The sequence below is a fragment of the Athene noctua genome, chromosome 11 (assembly GCF_965140245.1).
Source record: "Athene noctua chromosome 11, bAthNoc1.hap1.1, whole genome shotgun sequence".
Lineage (NCBI taxonomy): Eukaryota > Metazoa > Chordata > Aves > Strigiformes > Strigidae > Athene > Athene noctua.
In genome coordinates this window covers 23,256,707-23,269,583 of record NC_134047.1, presented here as the reverse complement: position 1 = coordinate 23,269,583, position 12,877 = coordinate 23,256,707, and the positions used below count along the sequence as shown (strand labels likewise).

The 12,877-nt window shown below is 48.3% G+C and overlaps 1 protein-coding gene across 1 annotated transcript; it reads right to left on the bottom strand.

Moving 5' to 3' along the window:
* Window positions 1-2,738: 2,738 nt before the first annotated feature.
* HMGN5 (high mobility group nucleosome binding domain 5) lies at window positions 2,739-11,782 on the bottom strand. Its single transcript, XM_074915199.1, has 6 exons — window positions 11,558-11,782; window positions 10,304-10,333; window positions 9,775-9,804; window positions 8,848-8,898; window positions 4,719-4,862; window positions 2,739-3,432 (listed from the first exon to the last, which is right to left on the bottom strand). The coding sequence occupies exons 1-6, from the start codon at window positions 11,570-11,572 to the stop codon at window positions 3,385-3,387; spliced, it is 318 nt and encodes a 105-aa protein (XP_074771300.1). The 5' UTR covers window positions 11,573-11,782; the 3' UTR covers window positions 2,739-3,384.
* Between the last annotated feature and the right edge of the window lie 1,095 nt (window positions 11,783-12,877).

Genomic DNA, 12,877 nt, shown 5'->3' with positions numbered 1-12,877 from the left:
TGGCAAGTTGTTGCCAACCTCCCTTTAAATCTCTGCCCCTAGCTAAAAATATCATCATGCCACCTCAGAACCGTCACTATCTTTAGACTCACGAATCTGTTCGCCACATCACGTCTTCTAAGGCCTGTAATTGTTATGATTAATAATGATAATCAAATTCCCGCAGCCGATTTTGCCTGCCTGGCAATTCTATGACTGTTTCATAACCAGCAGCAGAACGGGCAAACACGCCCTGCTTGTGCCCCAAACCCTGCCAACCCGCCTGCCGAGGAGCTCCGTGAAGGCAATTTCTCCACGTAGTCCAACTAAACCTGAAGGCAGGTACACCCAACTGCCTGGCCACTTGAAATTTTTCTCCCTTCGAAAGCTCTGCTTTTCAGACAACCGTAAAGGAAGCTTGTGAGCTGACGTGGATCTAGCTTTTGGTTCAGCGTCTAGACATCAGGACCAAGAGATGAGGAGGATTTGGCAGGAGGCAGGCAATCTATTTAGTTGTGCAACTCGCTCAATACCCCATTGCTCAGAAAAGTTCTGAATTTGAGCGAGGAGGTTTGTCTGAAAAGTTCTTAAGCAATTTTCTGTACTTATTTGAAACAGGAATCTGATTATAACAATAGTTATAGAATTAAGAACAACTCTCGCCCTGGCACTAAAAGAGGAAGAAATAAACAAAACCAAACACTCAATTGTATGTTTCTGTAGAACAACCTCCGTATTAAAATGGAGAAACATGACTTGACATACAGAATGACCTCAATTAGCGTATGACGGGCTGATTATACCTTGGCATATGGATGAGCCCTTTGCTAAGAAGAAAATATCAACCATATTCATATGGCTGCTGTTATTTAAATAACAATGCTTGCAACGCTCAGTGACCAGAGGCCAACGCCGAAGAGAAACGCTTCAACGGCGCCAAGATTTGGAGAAGGAGCTCACCTTCCTTGCACAACCAGATTTGCTATTTTAAGCCCTTTTAGAGAAACCACTGGGGGCAGGAGGAATATGCAAGTATAAAACATTTCATTCCGATATGCATTTTCTTCCTGGAGCAGTACAGGCCCATTGGTATTCCTCATCCACCTCAAGCAACGTTCAGTCAGACCCGAAAAACGACTGCAGCGTGTGTCCAAAGCACGCTGCCGAGCTTCTTAGCGATTGCTTATTATTCAAAAGCGGGCTCAATTCAGTAAATTTTAATGCGTAAAAGCGTCAGGGTGGTATCTGAACTACCGTTGGATCCTCTTCAACCTGGGACATTCAGAATTTCCCTGGTTTTATTAAGTTATCCTAATTTTTTCAGGCACTGGTATGTACATCCTGTAGAAAACAATCCCGGGAGGCAAAAATGTCAACTGAACGTGTGCAACTCAGCCCAGCTGCCCTGCGATACTGCTCTGAGCGTATTCGTGGCAAAAGCCCACTGAAAGATGTCCAGGACACAGAGAAAAAATCCTGGCAGCATGGAAAACACCCACACCTCAGCACACTCCCACCAGGCAGGGGATCCCAGATGACTTTTTCTCTGCAGGAGAGACTGGAGTACGCCCGAAAGCCACCCACCCCATCGAGGCTGTGCTGGATTAAGGGAACATACTGCGAAGGACAAGGCTCCAAAATACTCTCTCACCTTTACTGCTGAGGAAGATCTAGCTCGGTTAACCCTGATGCTTTTATAGAGCAGCTCGACAGAATGAAAGGTGGCGCAGCAGGAATAAAAATCCCCGGTGCTTTAGGCCTCGAAAATTAAATCCACATTAAACATCATCTGGTAGGCAGCGCCCTGGGGTATCGATCCTGGAACACACATTTCATACAAGCCGCTCTGCGTTGAGATGCTGAGTTAGGTTTGGGGTATGAGATAAAATATGTGAGCTCTTGGAATTTCACATTTCTGGGCTGCGAAACAATTTAATGCCAAAGATAAGGCTTCTGCATTGCAGACATTTTTCTTCTTATTAAATATATTATATATTTGATCATCAATGTGAAGAGGCTTTATATAAAAGGAGGCTTTAAGAGGAAAATTTGAAGTGTCCTTGAAAAAATTGCACAGAATAGCTGTAGCAAAATGAGGCCAGGTAAAACCACTGCTAAAGCCTCTCTGAACTCCTGTCTAAGTCCAGCTGCCACCTCCTGCAGTAACAAAGCTTGCATTACGGAAAGCACTTCTGCACACACACATGTAGTCATGCGAGGGGGAAGGCGAGTCCAAGAAAACATTTTGTGAGTAAAACATGTTTTAAAGAAGAAAAGTATACACAGGCTGTGGAAGTATGCACTTTAACCAGGACTAGGAACGTTCCTACATCAACAGAAAAGTGGTTTCTGCCAGGAAGGGTTTGGTGCGAACGCGGTAGTCGCTGCAGTATTTTCTGCAGTATTTCTAAGGGGGGAGAACCCCGCTCCAAACTGGAATTAACTGGCACGTGAAACCAGAGGACACCCTTCAGAATTTATAACCCCGTCTACAGCGCTTAAGGCGCCCTGGAGCACACCAAGCATCCCACCTTTGCTCGAGGAAGCGACCAGAGCTGCCCGTTCCCTGGGCAGTGCCCTGCTCCCGGGTGCGGAGGCTGGGAGGGTCAGGGGGGGTTCAGGGGGGGCCCAAGGCCTCGTTTTCCAGCTGCACAGGGTCCCTCAGCCCTCAGCCCTGCGCTACCGCAGCTCTCCCGGCCTGCGGCGGCTTTCCAGCGCCAGGGCTGCGGCACAAGCGACAAACCACAATCAGATTTTGAGGAGTCTTTTTTATTAAGATAAATCCAGCAAAATTCCTAACAGTGGGTACATACAACCAACCTGCCCTTTTAAAAGAAATGTTTGTATTTCATTTAAAAACATGATTACACTTTTTTATTTATTTATTTTTTTTTTTTTCAAAACTGACAAAATAAAATTACATTTGGGAAACAACAGATTTCCAGCTCTTAGGTTTTTCATGAAAATAGCTCACCTTCTTTATAAAAGCAACCCACAGAACCACTGGAATGTTTAACACGGTTATTTGTTTTGAGACCTCCCCACTTTAAGAAACCATACAACACATACAAGGGAAAAATTAAAATCTGAAGTCTGTAAGCATGACTTACACAAAAAGGGACACACTGACAGAAGTCAAAAGCTACCACCACTTATTCTTTCCATGTACCATACAAACTATTACAATCACAAAATTTAAAAACAATGATTTTTTTTTTTTTGTTTTGTTTTGTTTGTTTGTTAGGGATTTAATTCCCAAGTAACCGAGATGAAGATGTTCCATAATTAAATTCATGCTAAAAAAACCTGCATTTATAAAATAGTTGATAAAAATATTCCTCTCTGTTAACAATACAGCATGGAGGTACGGATACCAAATGATGGAGATATAGGGCAGGGTTAACATTACTCGGACTTGGCTTCCTTATCATCAGATGCTTCAGCAGCTGGTGCCTATAAAAGTGTTTGGGAAGAATAGAAATATTATTCGTAATGCTAATTGGATTCCACTCTAACAAGCATCAAAGAGAGACTAGTTTGTTAGCACACACACGGACAACATTTTGTGTAGATAGACAAGAATGCACAGCTACTACAGGGAATATCAACCCAACGACGTGTCGGCTGAGAACTCTAAAAATTAAAACACCTATGAGTATTAAATAATTATCAAGTTGGTTTTGGAATGTAAAGTGCCTCCAAAGAGGCAGAGGTTTAGAACGTGCTTTCGATAAGGATCAATGCTGGGAAAGTTCAAGTCCTCATCTCCGTAAATCACAAGGAAGTGTGAGAATTACACATCAAGCCACGATACTTGTCTATCATCCAAACTTTGGGGAAACTGCTTCTCACCTGGTTTCTGTACAAATGTCTGCTATTACTTTTTATACCAACACACCAAAATTGCAAAGCTCCTACCAAAGATCCTGCAAAGTATGTTAGCCCCATATTAATTTTTAGCAAAGCTCCTCAATTAGTTTTAAAAATGGAAGAATACACAACCCATTAACTGGATAATGATACTCAACAACGTGAAGAGAGATCGCTCTCAATCAAAAGCCAGAGAGAACACAACAGGCTGGTCTGTGCCTACAGGGGCAAAGGGAGCCCGTGGCAAACGTTGCGCTTCTACTATCAGTAAGAAATCTGCTAGGAAAAGGCCATCGGGAGCTGGCTGAAGCTGGCGGCTAGTCCTAGCAAATGGCAGCTCTTAGGGAAGTGGCTGATGCGTAAGAACCTGTAAGAAAGAGGCTTGCAGATCAAGAGACAAGAGCGTGTTTATTTTGCAGATCTCTGGTTGAACTGTTCTGAGGCGAAGAATTGTTTTTAAAGAATTGTGTAAAACTGAAAACCAGATTTCTGGCCCAGTCCCAACCCGTGCTGAGCAGAAGAGGCAATCCAGCAGTCCAGAGAGGATATGCAAAGTCAGCTCGGGGTTGGATAGCGATCTTACTGAGCCCTATTGTTCCCCAAATATTCTGCATTGCTCTTGTGCCGACCCCGCCAGGGACCCTACGACAGCACAGACCACCTGCGGAAGGGCTCTATCGCGCAGCGGGACCGGGGCTGAAGGAGAATGCCATGATTTCAGGCTCTCCCTGGGAGCTGCCCCGCGCAGATACTGCTGCTGGTCGGCAGTAAACACACCTCCTTCTGACAAGGAGGCACATCCTTAGCTCCTGGCAGAGGTATAACCAACACATCTCTGTTTATTCCCGTGTTTACTGTAGCTAAAGTACCTCATTAGTTTTGGTATCTCCGTTTTCAGAGTGGTTTTCTTCTTTAGCATCCTCTTGTTTAGTTTCATCTTTGCCTTTGGCTCCTTTCTTCCCTTTTGTTGCTGCCTTTTTGTCCTCCTTTTTATCATTTGCCGCCTTTTCTTTCTGTTAAGAAAACAGACCGTGATAGGGTAAAGGCTGATTTCCACCTCGTCCATCTGCACAGGCACATTCTCCACTCCAAAACCACCGACACAACCTGCTTCTACACCCTGAACTTCCTATTGACAAAGATGAGATGGAAGTTTCCAAGGAGAAATGCTTTCCTTCTATTCTGTCCTGAATGTGCTACTGGGAAATGCGTAATATAAAAGCAGCCATGGCCGGGGTTAAAAGAATTCCTATTTTAAATAGGCATTCAATTAAATTAGCTAAAAAATGTTGGAGTTGCACTGGCCCGTATTTCTGCTGTGCTGCTGAAAGGCATACCACAGAACAAAAAGAACATGTACAACTAGTGGAAATACCAGAATACTTCAGATGTGCTATTAATGCCTATTTAGAAAACTGTAACAAAGCTGTAGTCAAGGGACTCTCCCCCTTCCCTGCCAGAAATATTCCTTACTATAATAAACCATTTGTGTGACAGACAAGTTGGGGGCTCAACAGCATCACTTCAATAACAACAAGAACTTTGAATTTATTATTTAAGTGCAGTTTCTTATATGTGGATTAGGCTACAACAAAACAAAACTTAAGTGCAGTTTCTTTTATGTGGATCAAGCTAAATAAGAAAAAAAACAACCTTGAGGCTACAAGTCGTGTAGCAAGTTTTCTATATGGCAAGGTCAGATCCCGACCCCAATACCGTAACCAGCAGGACTCTCATTAGTTTCAGTTCTGAGGATCTGCCTCTTGCTGCCAGTTAAGTAACTGCACTAAGCAAACTACCTTAGTTCCTCGCTTGATTAACCCAGTTCCAACAAAGGAACCATAAATATCTGCAAAATTACTACTCACAGGGAAGTGAAGATAAACAGATAATTGCTGAAAATATCTATCCACTCAGAAGATGGAGTTGTCTCGGTGACTAGAAGGTACAAAAAGTATTACTTTCTTATTTCAACACCTTGCTTATTAGCGTACAAAATTAATTCACATTGAAAATGAGCTGCTGGCTAGGGGTAAACTCAGACACAGAGTTCAGGGAGCAAAGGCACCTGATTCTTCAGTGATGCTGATGATGACAAACTCACCAAAATTAACACCAACTCCTATAATAATGCAGAAAATTTCACATGGGGGGTGAGCAGCACTCACATGGGTGAGGGTCTCTTTCCTCTCTAACCTCCCGGTCCCCGGTCTGACCTTGCTGAGGTGGTAGGAGCCCCCTTCTCCCGGGCTGCGCCCACCCTCAGCGAGCCTCTCCTCCTCTCTGGGGACCCACTTCTCAGCGATGGGCAGTGGCTCTTTCCGAGAGATGGAAGACAGTCACCAGAGGAGCAAAGAGAAGGGTACACCTCCACTCCCTCTTTTTTCCCTCCGTTGACTGAACAGTCCTCCAACTTTCAAGAGAGGCAGAAAAAAGAGAAATATCACAGTAATATCAGCACCCAAGTACTCTGGTACTGTTTGGCGGTAAGATTTAGAATTGCAGTGCTACTGTGGTACTGGCTTGCTCTCACGGAGCTCATCAGCCCTTTGAAGCACAGCCCAGTAGTGCAATGTGACGGGTTCCTCCAGCAGCACCAGCGTGCGCCAAACCCACGAGCACGGGTGTGTTAAGTCACTCGTCCAGTCAGCCGTAAAGGATTTTTAAAGACTTGGGGTTGTTTGAAGAAGGGTATCTTTTCCTGTACCCCACTGAAAAAAGACAACAAGGTATTAAAAGCGGAATTCTCTGTAGACCACTCTTCACAGGCCAAGCCCCTCCTAAGAAAGCATTTGAGGAGGATGCACAGAAACTGGTTTCCACAGCTGGACTGACTGGGGAGAAAGTGCCTGGCAGCACACAGCTGTGAGTGAGGATCCTTGGATCTCTGCTCTGTTCTGCAAGACCTGTGGCTTCTGGGGACAAGCTGACGGCTCTTCTGTAAGGGATCAAGCCCCCTTCCACAACCCAGTGAGTCCAGGGAATAAAGTACCCAAGGAGACAATGTTGGTTTTCCATTTCCAAGCTTCTTCCCTCCTCTTGGTTAGTTCTGAGCTAATACCATTGTATTAATTTCCCTATACAGATGGCAACATCAACTCAGTAGTAAGGTCACGTGTTTTACAAAGCGGTAAAACTTTTTTCCCAGCTCTACATTTTTCAAGATGGCTAAGTTTAAAAGGTGAAATCTATTCCGATGCACAGAAAAACAATTGAAGAACTCAAAGGTTGTGAAGTTAAGCATTTGAGGGGGAGCAAAAATGAAAGATGCCTGCACAAGTCTTATTAAATCTCGCTTCACGCAGATACTGATCCAGTATTAGGAGCTCTAGAGAGCCAAAAATGCAGCTCAAGTATCGTGGGTACAAAGCAGCACCTTAGAAGGGAGAGGACCAATGCTGTCCCAGTCCAACTGGGGGGCAACAAGCAGGGCAATGACCGAGGCACCACTCCCCGCAGAACTGAGCTCTACGTGGTCCCAGATGGAGGCTGTGCCATACAGTAAGGGACCAAACCTGAGTTTTGACAGTCCTCAGCCTAGTTTCACAACTTTTAAGGTTCGGTTAACGGAGCTTTTGTGAGATGTCTCCGTAAAAATGAAAAAGAAAAAAACAAAACCAAAACCAAAACTCAACAACGTGTGTCGTTTGCTACTGCACTGACCTCTGCACGGGCCATCAGCAGAGGCTGAAGCCAGGACTTCCCGATGCCCAAGCCAGCTCCCTGCCACTGGGGCTGAGAGCAGCCACCAGCAGTAGGCTCTCCTCTTCCCGGGGACCAGCCACTCGACGCAACCCAGCGTGTGCCAGCGCTCGCGCCACAGGAATGCAGAGCAGCAGGGTCCCTGGGTTCCCCTGCCGCTCCGGAATGGGATCTCCAAATCCAGCCACACCACCAAGGCACAGATGTGAAAAACTCGCTCTGCCCACCACCGCCATTACAGAGCTGAGACGCGGGGTCCCCAAAACAACACGCAGGGTTCTCCTCCTTGCCCGCTTCTCCTGACAGCTCTGCTGCTCCATGTAGCAGGACTTGGGAGGTAGAGCAGTTCTCAACATCTGGAAGCCTGCTGTGCCGTAGGCAATCGGGAGGCCTTTTACACGTACAGAAAAGAGCTCCTGGTTCCCAGCCCGTCACCCCCTTCGGCAACTAAAGCATCTCTCGCACTTGTGCTTTGCCCCTACGACCATCCGAAACCACAACGGAAAATGGACAATGGGAACAGGTTAAAAAGAATCCACAGTTTTGTTGTTGTTGTTGTTTCCCCCCCCCCCCCCCCCCCCAGTTGCAAAATCCTAATACAATCTGAATATTTACAGACAGAGCTGTAAAAAGCGCTGCAACTGTGACCACTGGGGGATTTTGTGAGAGGAAGGGGGTTATCAAAAAATACCTCACGGTATAAAGAAATACCTCATGGATTGCAGAAGTGTCCCCTTTTAAATTTCAAACTGTTGCAAAGCAAAAAGGAGTTTTAAATAGTTTCTTTTGTAAATATCCTGTCAGATATGCCAATATTTTTGCCATTTCAAAAAATATCCAGCTTAAGGGAACCAGTACGTAGAACTTTATCTCCAGCGATTAAAATGTGACAAACTGATAACTAACCGAAAAGGGTGCCTTTGAATGAAACCATAAGAAATGGTAATTGAAAGCATGATTTTCAATGCCTTCTCTATTTGAGTCTCTGATCTCTGTTCAAAGCATGGTTTTCCCAACAAGGCATTATATGAAGCTTCAGAACAGCCCTGCAAGGCAAGCAGTAAGCCTCACCACAACTGATTTAAAATCTGTTCAGTTTACCACGTTCCTTCACTAGGAGTTGGATAAAACTATCTTTACATCTTTCACATTCTTTTAACTCCCATCGTTCAATCTTAAATCTTTAAAGAAAATGATGAAAACCAAAAATGGTTAGTTGTGGATGTTTCCCCGCCCCTATAAACACCTTAAAGAAAGAAAAGTGTCACTTCAGTTCAAGAAATCTCGAAGTCTTACCTTAGGTGCTGCCTTTTTGGGCTTTGGCTCCGGTTTAGGCGGAGCAGGTTTCTGTACAAAACATACACAAGAAACAGAGTCAGATGAATGCTGTAAATGTTTCAGCAATATGTTGGTAACTTTTGAAAACTATTCAAACAAAAAACAGTTTAGAGCTGTCTGTTTCATTCTGTACTCTAAAGGTCAGAGACAGATCAGCATGTTTGGTCCAAACCCACGTTTCCTCACGGCGGTTACGGCACAGTTGCTGACAGTAGTAGTAAGTGGATCGTTACAGTGTCTGGGTGTTGCTGTCTGCTGTGAAGGCAAGCGTGTGTCAAAAAGGAAAGGTATTAACATTTGGACGTAACTCTATGTATGAACACACATCTTAGCTTTCACTAAAATTGAGTACTTTCTTTTTTAAATAGCAACTGTTACCCACTTGGCATTTCCAAGATGGCTTTAAAAAGGGCTGGGTGCACTAAGCGTCTGTAGAAAATGATGCTTTGAGGCTGAACCTTACCGCATGACATAGATTTGCACCCTCTAGGTCCCAGTTTACCCAACCCTCAAAACCAATGGGCAAATTACAAGCATGAGGAGAGAGCAGGTAGTTTGCAGAGCTATAAGCAGTTATCTGTACAGAGAAGACCTACAGAGAACAAATCCATCTTGGAACCAGTACTCCTTGACTGTGGATACTCATATGTCCAGACGGGATGTGAGCTAACACCGGTGTTGTATCTCATGTGAAATGTTTACAAATAAGCGTAATGTGTTGATACTCCGGGACTGGAAACGTAGAATAGGAATTTTACTTTTAAATATTGCAATACTCTAACCACACCTTCCAGAATACCAATGGAAGAAAACAAATAGTTTCTCCGTAACTGAACTCAGCATCCCACGGGATGTCATATTAAGAGAGTAAATAAAGATACTTACAGCGGATAGTCTAGCTGACCTTCTCTTTGGCTGCGTAAAGAAAGACATGTCACTAAAATTCAGAGAGCAGGTAAAGCAGCGCTTTCTCACAACTGCGACCCAGAATAACACAGCACATCCATGAAACCCCATACACAAATCCTAGGATTTCTGAAATTAGGGACATTATGGGGATGACTTCCGATAGCTCGCAGTCTGTGCGGCTGCCCTTCTACCCCACTGAGGCGGTGATAAAAGTTTCTTTATTTCCAGGAGCCGTGCCGTGAAGGCTGCGCCGCTGAGCTGTTCGCAAGGCTGAAGGGGACACGTTCCCAGTGGAACTGGTGGCCTCTGGCCTCAGCCCAGCAGGGCAACTGGGCCGCCCTGCGCCCACCGCAGGCGACGGGCCAAAGGATGGGCCTGAGCACCCCAAAACTCGAGCTTGCACCCACCCCCGGGAGCCGCAGACCCTCAGGCCTGGTGATTTATGTGGAGCACCACACAAATTCTTGGAGGAGAGGGGACCCGCACCGAAAGAAGCAGCTCCTACCTCCTCCTTTGCCTCGCCTTCAGCTGGAGCCTGCAAGGAAAGTGAGAGACTGAGGTGAGAAGGCGGCGGCTCGGCCCTGAGGTGGGAGTCGGGGGGGGGGGGGGGGAGGACGACGATGAACCCCCACACCCCCCCCCCCCCTCCACAAGCGTGTGAAGGGGATAACGATGCTCCCCCTCCCCTCCCGGCCTACAACTCCCACAATGCCTCGGGGGGGGCCCCCCCCACACACCGAGGCGACGTCATCACGTCGAGGCGTCCCCGCGTTTAAAAAGTTCCCGCCAAAATTTACCTGCCACAACAAGGTCGTCGCCGCTCCCGCGCCAAGGACAATGTCGGCCACTCGGCCTCGCCGCGATTCGCAACCGCCCGCGGGGGTTTCGGCCCGGCCCCGCCGCCCCACGGGGGCGGCGGGGCCGGGCCGAAACCCCCGCGGGTGGGTGATGGTCCCGGTGTGTGTGTGTTGAGGGGGGGGGGGGGGTGTCCCCGGTGCCCGCCGTGGGGGGGGGAAGGAGGTGAAGAGGAGGCGGGTGGGGGGGGTGGTGGATGTCGGGGTATTGTGTCCCACAGAGCCCAAGTTACTAATTATGGTGGTGAATCCTTTCCCCGTTTTTCCTTCAAGGACAGTTTCAAATTCTGCGCCGCCTAATGGCTCCAAATTACCATTGCACAACCATCTGGTATGACAAGAAGTGGGAGAGGGAGAAGAGAGAAAAAAAAAAAAAAAAAAAAAAAAAAAAAAAAGGAGAACAAAGGCAAACGCAGGAGAAAGAGGCACCGTTTAAACCCAAATCCTCCCGGGGAATGGCCCCGATCCACACTAAAATGCTCCGGGAGGGCTGGAGGCGTTCGGCCCCGGGGTTTTGGGCGCTGGGCGAGCGGCAGAGCCCTCCGTGCCTGGCGCTGCCTGCCTGTGTTCTCCATAGGGGCAGCAGCAGCACTATGGCTGTTTGTAATCCAGCATGGAGACACACTGCTCAGCCTTCTCCTTGCAAACAAAACAGCCCAAAGTGAACTCACAGGCTCCCCTGCCCGCGCCGAGCAGCCCCCCAACACACGCCCTAGCCCTCTCCCTCCGGTCCCAGCTCCACTTTAGGACATCCACAAAAAATTAAAAATGCGAAAACTCCACATAACACACACACACACGCGCGCGCGCGCAAGAATTTACGGATAATTTTGCAAACGCCGCTTTAATCTCTCCCCTTCGTTCCCCATCTGTCTCCCCTATTTTTTTTTTTTTTTTGTACTTACCTTTCTTTTGGGCATAGTTGCACCTTAATAGTTGATTGCAAAATATACAGATATAGGTATATATAAAAAATAAATGTAACCACCAAAAAACTGTTTCAACCGCTCTGCAAAATTGAACAAAAAAAAAAAAAAAAGAAAAAAAGAAAAAAGAAAGATGTATAAGGGACCAAGAGTTAATTGCAGCAGAAACTGAACAAAAAAAAATCCCCCCCTCTTTATTGCAAACAGTAAAATACACCAACACGCAACCAAACTGCATGAATGGGGAGCGCGAGATGGGCCCAGCCGCCGAGTGACGGCCGCGGCGGCCAATGGGAGCGCGGGCAGCGGCCCGGGAGGCGGGGCGTGGGCGGGGAGGCGGGGCGGCGGCCGTAGCGCGAGAGACGCTCGCAGGCGGAGGGACGGCGGCGCTACGCTGTCTGCGCAGCGGGGCCGCCTAACGCGCGCGGTGAATACGGCGCCGCCGCCGCTGTGGCGGGGAGGGCGCCGCCGGCAGCCCGAGAGCGGCGGGCGGGCGGGCCGGGAGGCGACGCGGGGCCGGGGCAGCCCCCGGGGCCGCCGCCGTCTCTTTTCCTCCGCGCACGCCGCGTCCTGCCCCGGCGGCCGCAAATTTCTCCCCCCCCCCCGCCTCCGCCTCCTCCTCCTTCCCCGCGTTCCCCCCAGAGGCCGGGAAAGAAACTTCCCCGAAAGTTACCACAGGCCGCAGGACGACAACATGGCCGCCTCGGCGGCGGCGGCGCCGGCCCTCCCGCCGCGCCCGGGCTGCGGGGGGCCGCCATGCCGCGGGGCGCTGCGGCCTGGCAGCCGAGGGCGGGCGGAGGCCGGGGCGGCGCGGGCGGGAGGAGCTGGGCCGGCCGGCGGCGGCCGCCACGTCCCGCCTTTGCGGTACCTGTTGGAAAGGGCCGCCAGCACCCCCCTACCCCAGCCCCCGGGTTACCTCAGCCGGCGGAGCGGGCCGCGGCCTTTGTCCGCCCCGGCCCCGCGGGGTGCAGATGTGGTGACCGCGGGGGTGTAACTGCCTCAGGGGCTGGGCGACACCTGGGCAGGGGTTTTCGGGACCATTTGGGGCTCTTTAAGTTGCCTTTTGGTCTGTGGCATCTCGGCTGAAGCGTGCGAGATCTTTGCTGGAGCTGGGCCTGTGAGTGTGAGGTAGGCCCTAAGGTGAAGGCTCGAGTCTTCTGCACAGATTAAGGAAAAATTTGCTCTTGTTTCCATCATAGCTAACAGCAATTTCTGTCAGGGCTTCAGCCAGCTCCTTTGTGTATTTCTTTGGGGAAAGCACAAGGTGTGTATTAATACCACTTTTTGGACCGAAGCGCT

Coding starts and splice junctions, on each gene's coding strand:
- HMGN5 (XM_074915199.1), bottom strand. Junction 9,805..10,303: donor AAGGCGAGGCAAAGGAGGAG/GTAGGAGCTGCT, acceptor TTCTTTACGCAG/CCAAAGAGAAGGTCAGCTAG. Junction 8,899..9,774: donor GGTCAGCTAGACTATCCGCT/GTAAGTATCTTT, acceptor TGTTTTGTACAG/AAACCTGCTCCGCCTAAACC.